The following is an 18,778-nucleotide window of genomic DNA, read 5'->3' on the forward strand; positions in this document are numbered from 1 at the left end:
CAGTAGAGGGGGCAGAGAGAGGGGAGGGGAGGGGAGGGGAGGGGAGGGGGGATAGCAGAGGATAGGAAAGGCAGCAGAGTACAACACACACTAGTATGGCAATATGTAAATCAGTGCATGTGTAACCGATGTGATTCTGCAATCTGTATACGGGGTAAATATGGGAGTTCATAACCCACTTGAATCAAAGTGTGAAATATGATATATCAAGAACTATGTAATGTTTTGAACAACCAACAATAAAAATTTAAAAAAATAAATAAATAAATAAAATGTTTAATACTATTAACTGAAAAAAAAAAAAAAGAACACAACAATTAGTATTAGTGAGGATGTGGGGGGAAAGTCCTACTCATACATTGCTGGTAAGACTGCAAATTGGTGCAGCCAATCTGGAAAGCAGCATAGAGATTCCTTGGAAAACTTGGAATGGAACCACCATTTGACCCAGCTATCCTACTCCTCGGTTTATACCCAAAGGACTTAAAAACAGCATACTACAGGGATACAGCCACATACATATTTATAACAGCACAATTCACAATAGCTAAATTGTAGAACCAAACCAGATGTCCTTCAGTAGATGAACGGATAGGGAGACTATGGAATATATACACAATGAAATATTACTTCCACATTAAAGAGAATAAAATCATGGCATTTGCAGGTAAATGGATAGAGTTGGAGAATATAATGCTAAGTGAAGCAAACCAATCCCAAAAAAACAAACGCAAATGTTTTCTTTGATATGACGATGCTGACTCATAATGCGGATGAGTGGGGAGCATGGGAAGAATGGAGGAACTTTAGATAGAGCAAAGGGGAGGGAGGGGAAGGGAGGGGGCAAGGGAGTAGGAATGATGGTGGAATGAATTAGACATCATTACCTTAAGTACATGTATGAAGACACGAATGGTGTGAAAATACTTTGTGTACAACCAGTGACTTGAAAAATTGTGTTCTATATGTGTAATATGAAATAAATAGCATTCTGCCATCATGTACAACAAATTAGAATAAATAAAAATGATATTTAAGGGCTGGGGATGTGGCTCAAGCGGTAATGCGCTCGCCTGGAATGCGCAGGGCACTGGGTTCGATCCTCAGCACCACATAAAAATAAAATAAAGATGTTGTGTCCACCAAAAACTGAAAAATAAATATTAAAAAATTCTCTCTCTCTTTTAAAAAAAATATTTTTAAAAATAAAAGATAAATGAATAAAGATTTTAAGAAAAATAATAGTGAAGTAAAAAACAAATAAAATTATTTTGAGTATTTGCAAAAAAAAACTTCAACACATGCTAACAAGGATGTAGAACTACTTTAACTCTCATACACCACTGGTAAGGACATAAAATAGTACAACCACTTTGGAAAACAGAAAATTTCTTAATTTTGGTAAGCCAAACACTCCACTACTATTCACCAAGAAAAATAGGAGCTATCTACCTTGATAATTCACCTCTACTTCCCTAATTCAATTTTCATGATCCTTCACCACTGCTCCTGGGATCATTTGCCAAATATTCTACTTTTTTTCCAAGTCTATCTCTGGATCTGCTTTTGTGAAAAATAAAACCAAAACCATATATTCACCAATGTGGGAATAGTTAATTTTAGTAAATTGATATGACAAAACTTTTTACAGCCATAAATATTCATAAACAATGGCACAGAATACGTTTGAGGGGCTGGGGTTGTGGTTCAGCAATAGAGTGCTCACCTAGCACATGCGGGACACTGGGTTCAATCCTCAGCACCACATAAAAATAAATAAATAAAATAAAGGTATTGGATCCAACTACAAATAAATATATATTTTTTAAAATGTTTGAGATAATATAAATTTTTCTTTAAAGGATCCAAAATGTAGATAAGCTATGTTAGAAACCATACAAAATTAGTAGGAAAAAAAATTCTATGCAGTAAGCTTCATATAAAGTAAGAAATCTCTATGTCTACAACCTAATATAGTGCCTTATCAAAAATACTTGCTGAACTAATGAATGTCATTGTAGCAAACTGACTGATGAACAAAAAGCCAAAAATAAAATGTGCCAACTATATGTTCTTTTATAATCAAATCTATAATGATACAGTGATGCATCACTTAGTGATAGAATAATTTATTCAGAGAAATTCATCATTAGGCAATTGTTTTCACTGTGCAAACAACAAATATAAAGTACTTACATAAACCTAGATGGTACAGCCTATATACACCTAAGTCATATTGCTCCCATGCCACAAACCTGTACTATAGACAATTATAACACAAAATATTAAGTATTTGTGTATCTAAACATATTCAAAAAAGAAAAGATACTATAAAAATATTGCATGTATGAAAGATTTAAAATGGTACACTTGTAAAGGGCTCTTACCATGAGCGGAGCTTGCAAGATGAAATTGCTTTGAGTGAGTGAATGGTGAATAAATATGAAGGCCTATGACATTTCTATACATGACAAAACTTCATAAACGCTCTACACTTAGGCTACACTAAACTTACTAAATTTTTTTTCAATTTATTTCCTTAGCTTACTATAACTTTTTTACTTATAAACTTTTTAAAACCTTTCTGACTCTTTTGTAATAACACTGGACTTAAAACACATAGGCAATAGGAATTCTCAATTTTTATTATAACCTCATGGGATCTCTATCCTATAGGTGATCCATCATTAACGAAAACATCATTATGTGGCTCATGATTATACAAGTAAGGCTTATCACAAGAATGCAAAGATGGCTCAACATTAGAAAATCTATTGAAGTAATTCACCACATTAGAAAAACTGATCTTCAAGACTAAAGAGACATTTAATAAAATTCAGTACCCATTGCTGAATTTTTTTAATCTTAGTAAACTAGAAATTTTTTTTTTAAAAAAACTACTTATTCATCTTAATAAAGTATACATACTAGAAACCCCTATTAAGCATCAAATTGTCTTATACTGAGGCTAGAACATGAAAGAAGAGTGACAACAATATCTAAAATCACAAAGCTTACACTATACTGAGAGATACAAATAATGGTAATACCTTCTAGTAAGATGTTCTGACAAGAGAATTAAAGGATGCCATAGTAACAAAGGAAAGGCAGCACAACTGCCTTTTCTGGAGACTGTTACTTGAGTAGATGATAAATACCTTCTGGGCAAGAACAGATTGCTCAGTATCTAAGACAATGTGTAGTACATGGTTAAATCTTCAATAAATGTTTCTTAAATGAATGAACAAAATGAACAAACATTAAATAGTGGCCTTAGATAGTTTCAAATATCAAGTATGAAATATCAATAAATTACATAACTTACTCTAAATTTGATATCTTCTAAAGAGTCCACTTGGGTACAAAAAACACCACCATACTTCACATACACAGATTACACACACATTGGCAATCCTAAATACTCACGGATACAAGGGATTTGTGTTGGCCAGCTGAAGAGTGTGTGTTTTCACAGGTTCCACAGCTATTAACATATCTTGTTCTACAGCCATAGGGAGAACAGAATATCCACAGTAATCTATGTGCTCTCCTAGAAAAGACAACATTTTTTTTTAATCACTGCTACCATATGAAACAAAAGAAGCTCAAGTAAGTTGACACACAAGAAAAACTTGACCATGAGCCATGTTTTAATAGAAAATAAACATACTATAGGAAAAAAGTTATTCAGCTTTCCTTTTACCCCACACATCTGAGTCAGAAACTTCTACTAGTTGGTTTCTGTTAATATTTTGAATATTTTTAATCTTAAGCTTTGCTCCAATTCCTAATTCATAAGGACCATTTTCAAAATTTATGTTATGTAACTAGCTATATGAGCATCAAGAAAAGTAAATCTCCACGAAAAAAATCAAGTAACCCAAGTAATATATGGGCAAATGAATTAAACAGATATTTCTCAAAAGAAGAAATACAAATGGCCAACAAATATATGAAAAAATGTTCAATATCATTAGCAATCAGAGAAATGCAAATCAAAACTACCCTGAGATTTCATTTCATACCAATCAGAATGGAAGTCATCAAGAATACAAATAATGATAAATGCTAGAGAGAATGTGGAGAAAAAGGAACTAATTTTTACATTGTTGGTGAGACTGTCAATTAGCATAACCACTAAGGAAATCAGTATGAAAGTTCCTTAAAAGACTAGGCATGGAACCACCATATGACCCAGCTATACACACTCCTCAGTATTTATCCTTAAGAATTACACTCATGTACATGCATACTTCTGTTTATAGCAGCACAATTCACAGCAGCCAAACTGTGGAACCAGCCTAGATGTCCATCAACTGATGAATGATAAAGAAAATGTGGTATATACACACAATGAAGTTTTACTCAGCCATAAAGAATAATGAAATTATGTCATTTGCAGGAAAATGGAGAGAACTAGAGACTATTATGCTAAGTGAAATAAGTCTAACTCATAAGGTCAAGGGTCGTATGTCATCTCCCTTATGTGGAAGATAGAAGAAAAAAGGAAAAGAGAGGTGAAGGCAAATCTCATGAAAATCAAAGTAATATCATTAGAGGAAAGGGACCAACATGCAGGAGATGGGGAGGGAGAGGAGAAGTGTTGGGGAGATTTATTGGCCAAATTTTATTGTTATATTGTGTGCATGTACAAATATGTAACACCAAATTCCATCATTTTGTACAACTATAATGCACAAAAAAGGGAGAAAAAAAGAATAAAACAAAAAAAGTAATATATTCTTTCTCTGTTGCTCTTTTGTATTAACATTTAAAATATAAACAATGAAGACTTAAGTACATTCTCCCTTATATTAACATTATTTGGGTTCCACCCTCTTCCTTACCAGCCAATGGCTCTCTAAATAAAGATTTTGGTTATTATTGTGGCATAACCAAATGTCTAGCAATTTGATCAGCACTGATAAGTTGTGTTTAATGTCCTAGACGAGGTTAGGAAAAAAATATTTAAGCTGCACTTTCAACATATAAGCACATATAGGTAATAAACTATTCTTTTCATTCTAATTCTTCTATGAATCACCAGCAGAAATTTTTTTCCAAGTCACCATTTAAACTCAAGGTCACTAGTCATGAGACTTAAAACACAAAATAACAAATTTAAGAAAGATGAGCTTACTCAGCCATAAATAAAAATGATACTATGTCATTTGCAGGAAAATGGAAAGAACTAGAGACTATTATGCTAAATGAAATAAGATGAGCAAGCTCATTTATTTCCCTGGTACATATTTTTTATATCTGATTGTTCCTATAGCAGATAATAATCAACTAGGAAACAAAAATTTAATAGAAGACAATTCAATTGCATAATTATATTGTTATTCTACATACAGGGCATAAGTATTTTCTTTCCACATTGATGTGCTCTTTAAAATGACATTAAAATATTTTGTGGGGGATTAATAATGACAAATGAAAAGCTGGCTTTCAAAGTTATCTTTCTCTAACTACCTTCAAAAGGACAACAATATAAAATAAGTAGAAAACACATATTCAAATAAAAAGAACTCTAAGGAGGCATTCATTCTGTTGGGAAGGTGGCAACATGAATGGCAGCCTTCTGAAAATGAACAATTTCTCCATTTGTCAAAACCAATTTAAAAAAAAAGAAAAGAAAAAAAATCACCCCAGATGAAACAGTGGGGGAGGAGCAGGACCTGCTGGGAAGAAAGTGTAACAAAATATTACATCCTCAATATTTTGATGGAAATTATAATAGTTTTTAAGAAAGATTGAACTTCACTTTATTCTGTGTACTAACTAGTTATGTTAGAATCATTTACAAACCGCCTACACCTTTCTAAATTAGAAAACAATCAACGAATTTACTAGAATAGGAATTATTTATCAGGAAAATCCTACCCCTAAAACAATATCTCTAAGGATAATGCTTCTTTGCAATCCCAGGCAATTGAAAGAAGTTGATGTCCTCCTCCTTGTTCTGATTTCCAAGCCCTTTTCCTGTATTTCTTCTGAGGCTTATGCCACATTCTCCTCTCCTCACCACTTTCATCTATGACTCCTTGGTGACTCTACTCCTCACTGAAGACCTCAGCATGTGGTTTCATTTCCCTCTCCTTCCCCATTCTGCAACTAACTGGATAATATCCAGACAAACCACTTAGTCTAAGACCCCAGCTTCTCAATTCCTTGGCCTCCAGAAAGCCTGAGTCGATTCCTCTCTGCTTCAGCCATATACTTCCATGGCCTTGACAAATCCAATAATGACTGTAGACTTTCTTATCACCTAGAATTGTCTACCTATGAAAATTGTTTCAAATCTCATACTTTTTACTAAAACTTTCCATCCTACCATTTCTCACTCAGTTTCTCCCACTCACCTGCCTTTCACACTCATTTCTTTGCCTTCTCTACTTTATAAATTCCTACCTTTCTTTCTTTTTCTAATCAGCATAGATTCCAAGGTGTATTACTTCACTTGCTCTCCTACTAATATTATTAACTTCTTCAGTCTACTGTCATTCTCTTGTAATCTTTATCCAAAACAAAACCTCAAACCTACATCAAAAACCCAGGCAGCTTAGACGAGCTAAAGCAGAAGGAAAATGCACAACTTTGTGGACTGCACCACTGATAATTCTCCAGTTCTTAACTAGATCTTGGTCCTATCCAGCAAACCTTTCATTTGTCCATTATTTCTTTTTCTCATCCAAGAACTATTTACAATTTCCTGCTCCTTCTCTCTACTACACTTCACATAAACTCCCTCAATCATCTATACTATAATTATTCATTCACCCACATCAACAGACATACTTCACTTCCTTATTTCCTGTTAAGTGTCAAAGTGGACATCCTCCAACGCCTAGACACCAGTCCTTCTTGCCTTCAGGGGCATTCTGTTCTACCAGTTCCTCAGTTATCTTCACCCTCTGCCTTGACAGTACTCCCTTGTGACCTTTTCCCCAATAACTATACCTACATATCCTATATTTTTATGTCCTTAATAACTATCTTCAAAATAAAATAAGATTGCCTGAATTGATAATAACTGAAGCTAGGTGATAAGTACATGGGATTTTACTATACTATTGCAATTTTTATATATTTATATTTTTCATTATAAAAAGGTTTTACTTTTAGTCATCCCCTGACCCCTGGATTTTTCTCAGCTCCCAATTCCATTTTCTCATGATAAAACTTATTCATCCTAGAGTCACCACTTATAACTTCCTCCAAGAGACTTCTCTAGCCCCTTCAAATCTGAATTGGGTGACCTATGAACTTCTATTGTACCCTGTGCTTCCCAGTCAAATTTTTTTAAGAAGTAGTTTAGCCGTAGATATTTTTGTTCAAATGGAATTTTACATGGATGTGAAAAAGAGGCTCCTCTTGTTGAGCCATTTGCATGGCTGGCATCCCTGCTCAACAGTAGCCCCCGAGCAAACCCCAGTGAATTCCTAGGGCTGTGCTGCACACAGTCTGAAGGCAGTGCTATCAAAGTGCTTAAGAACTCCATCATAATTGCCATTGGACTGTTCAATGAGGGTAGGAACTATGCCTTTTTATTCTCACCAAGGCTATCCTTATGCCTGCCACATAGAGGACACATAACAAATCTCTAGCTTCAACCCCTCATTTTCTCAATGAGCTTCAGAAGCTCATATCCTAGTGCCTTTCTTGGCTATCCAAAGGCATTTCAAGCTGAAAATAAGTTCTTAACATTCTCCTCTTCCCTCACTTAGAACACAGTTGTCCACCCAGTTGTCCAAACATGGAGTTCATCACTTAGTCTGTGGGAGGCCACTCTGAATGATTTGCATTCTCCATCCCAGAATGGAGAGGCTTTGACCATCACTACATCTCGTCATGGTCCCAGAAGTTTGAGGACGCATCTTCAGATGTAGGCATGTAGTCCCATGGATTGAGCTACACTCACCTGTTCCTTTGTGATATTACCCCTTTGTCCTGTTTGGGATTGAATGTTCCATAGAAACACTTTGTATGTCCCCTTCTTTTGCTCTGCCTTTGGGTGTGGCCTTCCTAGATGTCAGTCAACTTGCTGACAGCAGACATCACAAGCTAGACTCAACCCCCTGAAACCTGTCCCCTTGCCTCATTTGAATGGCTTCTCCTCAATAAAAGGGTTCAGCACACTCTTGCTCGCTCTCTTTCTGTGGACCCTTAAGGTCAGAGGAGCCATCACAGGACTCCAAAGAAAAAGGTATCTTTGTCTCTTGAGTGGTTATTTTGTGCAGCCCAGTTCACCTGGAGTGGCCCTGAGTGTTTTTGTCATGAGGAATGTGACATTAGTCCTTGAAATTAACCACCTTATAACAGAAGACTATAGTAAAATTTAAAAAAACAAAAATTTGCTGCTTTCTTCTTTAGCACTGCCTCTGATCTAGTTCAAGTTATGAGGCTTAGTTGTCTTTGGTTTCTGTTGGTTTTTTTTTTCCCTTAAGAAAGTAGTAGGATTTTTATTGTCAATAAAATAGGTCATAAATGAAGACACAAATATATTAATGGTTCTTGATAATTTTAGACTCTCAAGTCTCTATGGAAATGTCAGCTCCTAGTGTAGACAAAGTACTATAAAAAAATAGGAGATATTCAAGACAGTGGTCAAAACAATAACTGAACATGAATACAATAAGGCAAACAGAAAGTTACTTTCTCTATTTCCTTTTCTCAGCAAGGTATGTGTTGAATAAAGGTATAAGCCTTGTTTTTGTGGAAAATGCTTTTTTTGTATAGAAAAAATTTGTATGCTTCCACCTGCCCTACAAAACAAGGCCTGAAGAACTGGCTGCAGGATAAAGGGATACATTATGTCTACCAGGAAGCAAGGAAACTCAAGTTTCAGCTTAAAAGAGAGTCCCCTGCCAAGTCTGACTTTTAGTTATACCCAGACCTATCTGAAAAGGCAGGAGCACAGCAGAGTCAAACTCTTCAGCAGGCACCTCTATACTATGATGGGCCAATGCTCATGTTGATGGTGGTAAAAGAATCAAGAAGCCTAGGTTTCAGAATCGCACAAACTTTCTTTAACTAGTAAGAAATTATTGAAGTTCTTCTCTAGTGTAAATAATATGAAAATAGGTAATGAAGTCAACCACACATCACTGCTGAGATTATTTAGTCTGACTTTAAAGCAGTATAAAATGTTTTCTTCCACACAATAAGTAAGTATAAGCTTTGTACTGAAGCTTTGAGAAACCAATCATGTTTTCATCTCTAGCTAAATTTAAGATGTTTTCAATTTGGATACTTTCTGTAAAATTTGCATAGACATAGTATCTATTTCTTCAGGTTTTTATGAAAATAAAATATTCTATTTGTAAATTCTTACTCAAAAGCTTTTTACTCAAAATTTATTTAATAAATATTTCAATAAAAGATATTATCTATCCTACATCAGAGCCATGGTAAAGCAAGTAAGGTGCAAGAAACTCTATACAGTCCCTGGAATAGAAAGAGCCCTAAAAGCCAGTGGGCATGAGCACATTTCAATTACAGGTTTGAGATTATGGGTCCATGGCAGTTGCTTCTTACTTTTATCACTGGAATGTCCACCTTAGGCCATTCTAAGGTTGCTGGATTTGTAGCCACTCAGATAGATTGGACACAGATCAGTTTCGGAGAAGGATTCTGGGCTCCTCTGTAGGGCTAGATGATAAAACCTCCAGGAGAGGTTTTCAAAACTTTTGAAGGGATATCAATTCAAAGAGGCTCCATCTATCTGATGGGTTTCTTTTCTTATCCCTCCTTACAGAATACATGGTGCTAGGAATTGGGCCAGGGAAGGCTGTAAAGGAACCAGAAATGAGCCAACCTCTGGGCTTTTCCTTAGGGCAAAAAAAACAAAAAAACAAAAGGAGGGTGATGTTTGAGATGGACTGAGCTGATAACAGGCTGCTTCTCTCCTTTTGTTTCCTTTTCACTCTGCAGCTTTAGTTTGTGGAGTGCTACTACCACTCAAAGGTACTTGGTCTCTAGGTGATAAGGCCCTTGTCAGGTGTGTAGCCAGCATCTGTCAATGTACTTGATACACAAAATGCTGAATGTTTTAATGGACTTGTCTATACTGTCAATGGCTGATAACAGGGTCATGGAAGAGGAGGATACACTGACCTCTCTATTGATAATTGAGCTCTGGAACCACTGGCTTCTAAGGAATGCTTTCCATGACCAACGGAGGAGGAATCATGAGTACAAGATTTTTGAGAACATTATCAAAGCTGAATGCTCAGCAATACACCCCAGTGGGCAGGACATCTTACCTAAAAGCCCACTAGACTCAAGAACAGGCATTTACGATTATCTTAAAGCCACCAAAAGACTGGGTTCCTTTTGCTTTTTTTCCATAGAATTCCAAGCTGAGTTCCAGCCACCACATGGTGGTGACAGACAGACTTAATAAGAAATCACTGACCAACTGCTACAAATTAGCAAACTTCTCAAGAAAAACCCATTCCAGAGGTTCTATTCTCCCACTGTGGCAAAGGACCTGTGGCCTGAACTACAGCAATAAATAAACTCAGAGGACATACGTCTCCCAAGGGGTTATGGCACAGCCCAGACACATGGAGAGCAACAACAACAAAGGTTTCCACCACCTACCAGGGAGCACTATCCCTTACATCTGCTCTCATTTTATGATGATGATAATGTTGATTGTGGTACCAGGGACTGAAATCGGGCCTCGGTATATTAAGTAAGTGCTCTACCACTGAACCACATACCCAGATCCTGGTTCCTGTTCTTGTAAGACCTTTTCTCTTCCTTTTTACTTATAAAAAAACTTGAACTGACCAAATGAATTCTTTTGTTTTTTGGGGGGGTCAAAGAAAAAAAAAACTCACACAAGGTTATTTCCCATATGGCTAATTTCCTTTAACATCCTTCAAATGGGTCATAAAACCAAATTATACAGCTTAATAAAGAAATTCTACTATAGGTTCATTTATTATATGAAACTCTCTAATGGTCTGGCTTACTACAACAATGAATACTATGGTATACCATGTATGAGAATGAGTGGACAGCATAACTTTCAGGACATCTTTTATGGCAGGGTTATTTGAACAGAATTAAAGAAGGGGCAAAAATTAGGCATAGCCTGGATATGGGATAAAGATATTCCAGATAGAGAAAAGGAAAATGGGAAAATCAAAGATGGATTGACAAAACACAGAGATTCAACTCAACCCCTCGAACATTAATTATGTCCTAATAAGTAAAAATATAAATGAGATAGTCTTCAAAGTTTTAAAAGTTATCTGGCAGCCACTGTTCCTTATGCTCTAGACCTAGAGAGGAACTAGCCACCCAGGTCACTCTCAAGGACAACATAAGTGAGACAAACTCAAGATTGACTAGAGGCAGCTTTTCTTCCTGACCTTTCTGGCAGTCAAAACAAACTTTTAGGATGCCAGTATAGTCTTATAGAATGTTTATGAATATGAAAATGTTCTATGTCTATGCTATCTGATATAGAAACCACTAGCCACATGTGGCTACTGAGCATTGAAAGGTGACTACTTAATTACTTTAATTACTAATTAACTACTTTAATTAATTTAAATTTAAACAGTCAAATGTGGTTAGTGGAGACTTAACATATAGTACAGATATATATGATTCATACCTTTAGCAATGCAAAATTTCTCCTTTGTATCTTCAAAGAAAGGATAGTGAAATTACAACAAATATCCTACATAATATCTCTACAATAACCCTGACAATGAATCTCATAAAATTATAGATAAATAATAAAGTAAAACCTGTTGAAAACAACTCTATATGTAAGCAATATATATTTCTGAAATCTACCTTGATCTTGAATAAATTTAGGAACCAGCAAAATAGGTTCTACATGTTCTCAAAATAATGTTCCATAAATAATATCCATCTCAACAAGGCTTATGATAAAAACTCAAGTGATAACAATTTTGTTGACCAGAATAAAAACAAATCCTTTTGTGGAAATGAACAACTTAAGTTCCATGAAAGAGTGTACATCCTCTCTTCTACGTACTCCTTTCCACCTGAAAAATCTCACTAGAAATAAAAAAGAAAAAATGAATAATGCCATTCTCATCTGTTTCTTTTCTATCCAATGACTATAATACTGAAAACTAGAAATAAATTTATGTACAACAGAAGAAAATTGTTAATAAAAGTATAAAATATCAACTTAGTAAGCTATTAGGAAGTCATTAAAATAATTATGACCTCTACAGAAAGAGGAAAATATTTATGATGGATTAAATGATAAAAAGAATAAAAATTGTATGCAATATAATTAAAACTGTATCTATTATTATAAATATACATAGAGGTGAACAGAAAAACAGTAAATAAAATTGTTAAAAGGCTATAATTTACTATTAAAAGTACTAAAATTCAAAAGCATTTCAGAGAAGAATTATAAAAAAAAAATACACCTAGAAAACCTGAAAAATCTGGGCCAACACTTTTAAAAGCATTGAGTTATAGGATTTCTTAGCATCCCTCTAACTTAATGAGAAAATGTACAGTCATCCAAATTACTCACCAGACATTATAAAAATGTCACCAGACATTTTTCTATGGCATAGAAAAAATTTTCATCTTCCATTAAAACAATAAAAACAAATGGGTTTGAACAAATACATAGATTTTTAAAAATGAATGGGAAAAAAGCAACATTAATTACATGAATTGGTTGAAAGATAAAAGTAAGGAATTGTGTAAAAATGTATCTTAATAGATATACATGTAAAATATTCTATTTGGGGCAAAGTTAAGAAAGAACTATATTTAAAGAATTTGTATCTTATTAAAAGAGGAACATAAAATTTAAAGGAATGTTTAAAATACCTATTATGTTGACTCGTCCTGGTGCTCGAACATAAAACTTGGGAATAGATCCAAACTTAGAGTTAAAAATCTCCTTTAGCTTCAGCAATCTGAAAACAAGAGTAAAATATTTCAAAATATCATATATCAGAAATCTGTAAGAGACTGGGGGTGTGTAGCACAGTGATAAAGCCCATACTTAGCATGAGCAAGGCCCTGGGTTCAATTTTCAGAAAATGAAAATGCCCATAAGAGGCAAACTCATCCATGCACACATTTCATGTAACTTCCACCACTAATTCTTCCAAAGGAAAAGAGAAAAAGTAAACTCTTCTGGTAACATACTACCTTAAAAACCCCAGGGCAACAGCATTGTTATTTCCTAAAGGATGCAAAGTATAGCCAAGCCCACTTAAGAAATCCAAATATAGTCACATTCCAAGGTTCTAATGGACATAAATTTGGGAGGATATACCATTCAATCCAGTACAGGAAGTCATATGAAAACTACACTGGGGGCTGAGGTTGTGGCTCAGTGGTAGAGCGCTTGCCTAGCATGTGTGAGGCACTGGGTTCGATTACCAGCACCACATTAAGTTTGGCAAATCATTTTTCCTTAGCCTCTGTTCTCAAAAATTAGAGAATTTGAACTAGATATTCCTCCTAGATCCCTTCCAGATCCAAAATTCTTATAATAGATTTAATAATCTGATACCATCAAAGCATCTCAGGTTAATTCTGTGAATAGTTCCACTGTTTGTAGTCTGACATCATATTATACCTAAATAATAATACCAAGACAGTAAACATTATTTAAACCTACCATATTCAGGAAAGTTGAGTAATTAATTAATTGATCTTAGGGATTAATTAGTTGCAAGAAACAGAAACACACCAAAAAAAAGTTCAGTAAATAAAGGAAATTTATTGTAATGACAGATATGCTGAATATTTTCAGAAATTATTCAACCTGGACTCCTGGAAACTGGAGAGTTATCAGAAACTGTTTATACTCATGTCTTTGGCCTTCTCTCTTCCTAACTCATTCTCTTATCGCTCTAAACATTCCATCACCATTCTGCTTTTCTCAAAGCTCTGCATTTTGCCTGCCTCTGTGAGCTCCTCCACATCTTCAGTTTCCATGACACTGTGGTCTTGATACTATAAGATTAATAGCTCCAGTGACTTATACAGTCTATCCTATACATCTCTATGTCCTTGAGCTCAAATTCCCAAAAGATATGTGTTTGGCAGAGTTTAAATGTAGCATCTCTCCTGGTCCTATCATCTATGGCTAAGGGGGTATGGAATTTGGTACAAACAAGGTTATTTGTTTGAATTGCAAATATGATTACTTTGGTCCATTTCTTCAACAGACAAGGATGACAAAAGATCTCAGCAGGAGACAATAACTAGTATCTCTAGCATTTTTAAAAAGCATTTACTTGACTATCATATAGGTGTGAACAATGGTGACTGCCTAATTCTGAGTTTACCAAAAGCAATTAGAACAAGAACAAATAAAACTACACCAAAAAAAAAAAATGCCTCCAGTATGACTAGAAGACAGAGACTGTTAAACTTTAAAAGTTATGGGCTGGAGTTGTAGCTCAGTGGTACAGCACTTGCCTAGCATGTGAGAGGCACTGGGTTCAAACCTCAGCACCACATTAAAAAATAAATAAATAAATAAATAAAGGTATTGTGTCCGTGTACAACTAAAAATATTAAAAAAAAAAAACTTTAAGTTATAAATAGAACAAAAAGGAAGAGGGGAAAAAATGAAGAAAGACCACAGTATGCTACTGGAAAAAATAACTTGAATGAAAGAGAAATGAAGGGAGCCAGCAAAATGAAGATTAATATAAAACCACCACACCAAGAAGAAAAGTTCACTTATTTAAAAAAAAAAATGGAAGGTAAAAGGAGGAAGAGGTGAAAGTACAAAAAGCTCACAGACTGTTAAACAGGCTACAGGTAAAAATTAAAAGATAAATTAAAAACTGAAAAAGCAATTTTTTTTTAAGTTACAGTGCAGGCATATACAAGGATACAACTAAATCACTTTTTTAAAAGTTATAAAAAGACTATGGCCTGTGCAGTCAGGCAGAACTGGGCTTAAATATCTTCACTATCATAATGAAATTCATTAACCTCCCTCACCTTTATGTGACAAAGATATGCACCCCATGAAGTTGATTAAATAAAGTAATATAGGATCAGTGTTTAGCCCAGCATTAGCATGAAATACATATTTAATAAATGGTAATTATTATTCATGATTCCTAGGTTCAGTTTCATTTCTATTCTGCAACATATAAATAATCCACTAGAAGAAATGAAAAATGATAGATAATTGTTTAGCTTATTATGTCAGAACAGTAAGTACTATTAGGGCATTCAGTAATTTTGATGATGCTGTTGATAAACTTTGGTGATCTCTACTCACTTTCTTCCATATTATAGAAGATGAGACACCTCAGGTTGTCCATCCAGATTCTATATAGAATGATTTTAAATGCTAGTGTTTTTCAACAGAAAACAGGAAGATGAAGAAGGAGGACAAGGAGAAATGGATAGTTAAACAAGAAAAGAGTCCCCTATTTTTTAAGGGCACTAAAAAAAAGATATAAGTACAAAAGTAACCAGTAGAACAAAATCAAAAGTTTTCTTAAATACCAAATAAATTTCAAAAATAAAGGAGCACAGTAAAATCTAATAGAAAACACGACACAGAAAACATATCATAACACATAATTATCAAATAATATGACAGAATTGAAATCAAACATATCACCATAGTTCTAACTATAACTATAGTTATTTCACAATAGTTCTCTGTTACAAGATGGTTAACTTCAAGGACTGGGTGAAGTTACATCAACATATGTGACTAGGCCTAATATATTTCTTTAAAAAAAAAAGATTTGCAATTTGGATCCTAAAACAAAACTGAACTATGTGCTGTATACAAGAGACACAACTAATATCTAATAATTTAGATATTTAAACTTAAAATGATTCAAAAAGGCTAAATATCAAGGAATAAGTAGAAGTATTCCAGGAAAACAGAAACAATAAGAAAACAGTGGGAGTTTTTTTGGTCCTGACATCAGATATTGAAGAATTTAAACCAAATACCATTAAATGTGCATAAAAGGATCCTTCTTAATGCTGAGAGTCACAACTCAAAATAAAGGTATGAGCATTAAGGAATGCCCCCAATTCAAACAGTAATAATAATTTTTATAAGGCAAAAAGTATACTACAGGCAATGTAAGAAAATATGAACAGAAATACATCAACAATAAGACACAAAAAAAATTGAAGAGAAAAATGCAACAAAATTAATAAAGCACATTTTATGGATGTATATACCATATATAAACATTACACCACGATAATTTGTGTAGGACAGCACAAATATTGATCATATATTAGACCACAATAAAATGTTACTGAATTCCATAAGGTGAAAATACTATAAACAACACTGAACTCAATGCAACAAAACTTGAAATTTTAACTGAGAATAAGTCACAAAAAGGTTCTCCTAGTGCAATGGCTTATGCCTGTAACCCCAGCTAAAAAACAGTAAAAATGATATTGTAAGGATTCAATGATATTACAAAGATTTGAACCAAATGAATAATTTCTAAGAAGGGAAGTAGGAACTGGCAGAACAGGGTAGAAATCAGAAGCAATAACAAAGAAAGGAACTGTGGGATTCTTCAGGCTTTACTGAATATATTTTTTGGCTTTTATTTTTTTTTTAGATATACATAATAGTAGAATGTATTTTGACATATTATACATACATGGAGTATAACTTATGCTAATTGGGATCCCATTCTTGGGATTGCACATCATGTGGAGTTTCAGTGGTTGTATATTCATATTGAATATACTTCTAAATACTCCAAATCTTTCATATTAAGAGTGTGTTTAGGATTACCCAGTTGAGTTGGCAGAACATGAGACTTTTATAAGGTAGTCATATGGCATCATATACAGCAGCACTATTCATAGGAGCCAAAAGATAGAAGCAACCAAAACATCTGTCAACTGATAAATGGATAAACAAAATGCAGTATATCCATACAATAGAATATTATTTGACCATAAAAAGGAATGACATAATGACATATTTTACAAAATGGATAAAACTTTAATACATGCTATATTTTTTTAAAAGCCAATCCAAAGAACTCAAACATGATTATGACTTGCATTTATTTGAAAGCCCAGAATAACCAAACCTATAGAGACAGAAAATACATTAATAGTTGCTTAGGGTTAGTGGGGCAGTGGGAGGTGAGGGAATGGGAAGTCTGGGATGATACCAAATGGGATATTGGGTTCTTTTTCAGTCAAGAAGTTTTCTAAATTTGATTGTGGTAATGATTGCACAATTCTGAAAATACTAAAAACCACTTAATTGTAATCTTTAAATGAGTGAATTATATGGTATGTGAAAAATTAACAAAGCTATTACAAAAATAATAATCCAACAACTTAAAACTTAATCACAAAGAAAAGGAAAAGAGGCGATATTACTGCTAAGAATGCAAAGAAAGCTAAAACAGTGGAATTTGGTGTCTTACAGTAAAGGGGAGATGCATAGATGGGATGTAAAAATAAAATATTAGAGCTTCTATTTGTAAATTATTTTTTATTAAGAAGAATAAAAAAGAAATTATTTTATAATGTGGTTATATTTGTATAATGTGGTTCACTAATGCCTTTACTCAGAGTATCTTGTGTCCTATGAAGTTGATGAGGTATCTTGAGGAAAGAGAAGGAATTCCACTAGGAGACAGGCTCCCACTGGGGCCCTCAGTGAATTGTAACATGTGACTGGTTAGTTAGATTTATACATCACACTCAAGAGTTAACAAAACATATGCTTCCTAAAGTGAATATGTGGCTTCAAAAGATTCCTAAGAATAAAATATTGCTTGAAGTTGATCATCAACACAGTGCACACACAACTCAAAAACAATAGCAGAACTTCTCTTGACTACTTTTATGATCTCCTCTGTGGCTAGCAAGGAAAAATAAATATTAACATTAAATACATTTTACATGAATAAATACTATCAAAACAAGGGAGAACACTAAGGAAATTTGGTAAACAATTCTTCATTTTTAGTGCATGTAGCTGTATTTGTTACCTTCTTGCCACTGCAGGGCCAACTATAGAAATTGATTTTTATGATCAAAATCATATAAAATGGAAACATTTGAAATACATAATGGATATATTTTATGTAATAAAAAGATTAAGCTACAAGGGCCTGGATTTATTTTCATGTAACAAATTCCTCCTTACTCTTAGGTGAAGCATGCCTTTAACAATGTGTTCTAATTCAATCATATATACCAGGGCAACATTAAAACACTCAAAATCGAAGACATTCAGAGATACTCCAAAACTATGCTGGTCTTTATGATTAAAAATTATGTTTCTTTCTGGTAATTGAAGACACACTGCTGGCTTAAGCATGAAAGAACATCTTTTTAGGGCAACTTGTGTAATTTGTCAGGCCCAATACAAAATGAAAATATCATCAACTGACCCATAATAGTAATAAATAAGGAAATAGAAGGAGCTTAAAGACTTGATGTTAGAGAAAACAAAATAGTTAATAACAGCAAAGTGTGAAAGAAGTCAACCCCAGAAAAGCTCTTAGGCTAATGCAGCACAGCAAGTAAAAGACATCATTCAATGAGATTTTATCACTATAAACCAGAACAAAGTGTTTCTACAAAGTATCTGTAATTTAAAATATCCTCCACTAGCCATCACCAAATTACCAGTTATTCTGTAGCTGGGGATTGGCAACAAATTCCCTAAATGACAATTCAGATTCCAGGGTTTACTTTTAAGATGCAAAGACCAACGAGGCTTCTGTGTTTGCTTTCAATGAATATTTAGAAAGATGACTTC

General features: G+C 34.0%; 1 protein-coding gene and 1 pseudogene across 3 annotated transcripts in view; both read right to left on the minus strand.

Annotated features, from left to right (window-relative positions):
- The window catches only part of Galk2 (galactokinase 2), a 101,840-nt gene that overhangs the window by 72,556 nt on the left and 10,506 nt on the right, over positions 1–18,778 (minus strand). For all 3 annotated transcript variants that reach the window (XM_048793167.1, XM_048793168.1, XM_015480096.2), the window contains exons 2-3: positions 12,850–12,938; positions 3,427–3,550 (exon numbers count right to left, since the gene is read on the minus strand). In XM_048793167.1, the coding sequence (XP_048649124.1) occupies positions 3,427–3,550; positions 12,850–12,938 (213 nt within the window). The remainder of the gene's footprint in view (positions 1–3,426; positions 3,551–12,849; positions 12,939–18,778) is intronic.
- LOC125613328 lies at positions 8,444–10,299 on the minus strand (annotated as a pseudogene).

Source organism: Marmota marmota, unplaced genomic scaffold (assembly GCF_001458135.2).
Source record: "Marmota marmota marmota unplaced genomic scaffold, marMar, whole genome shotgun sequence".
In the NCBI taxonomy this organism is placed as follows: domain Eukaryota; kingdom Metazoa; phylum Chordata; class Mammalia; order Rodentia; family Sciuridae; genus Marmota; species Marmota marmota.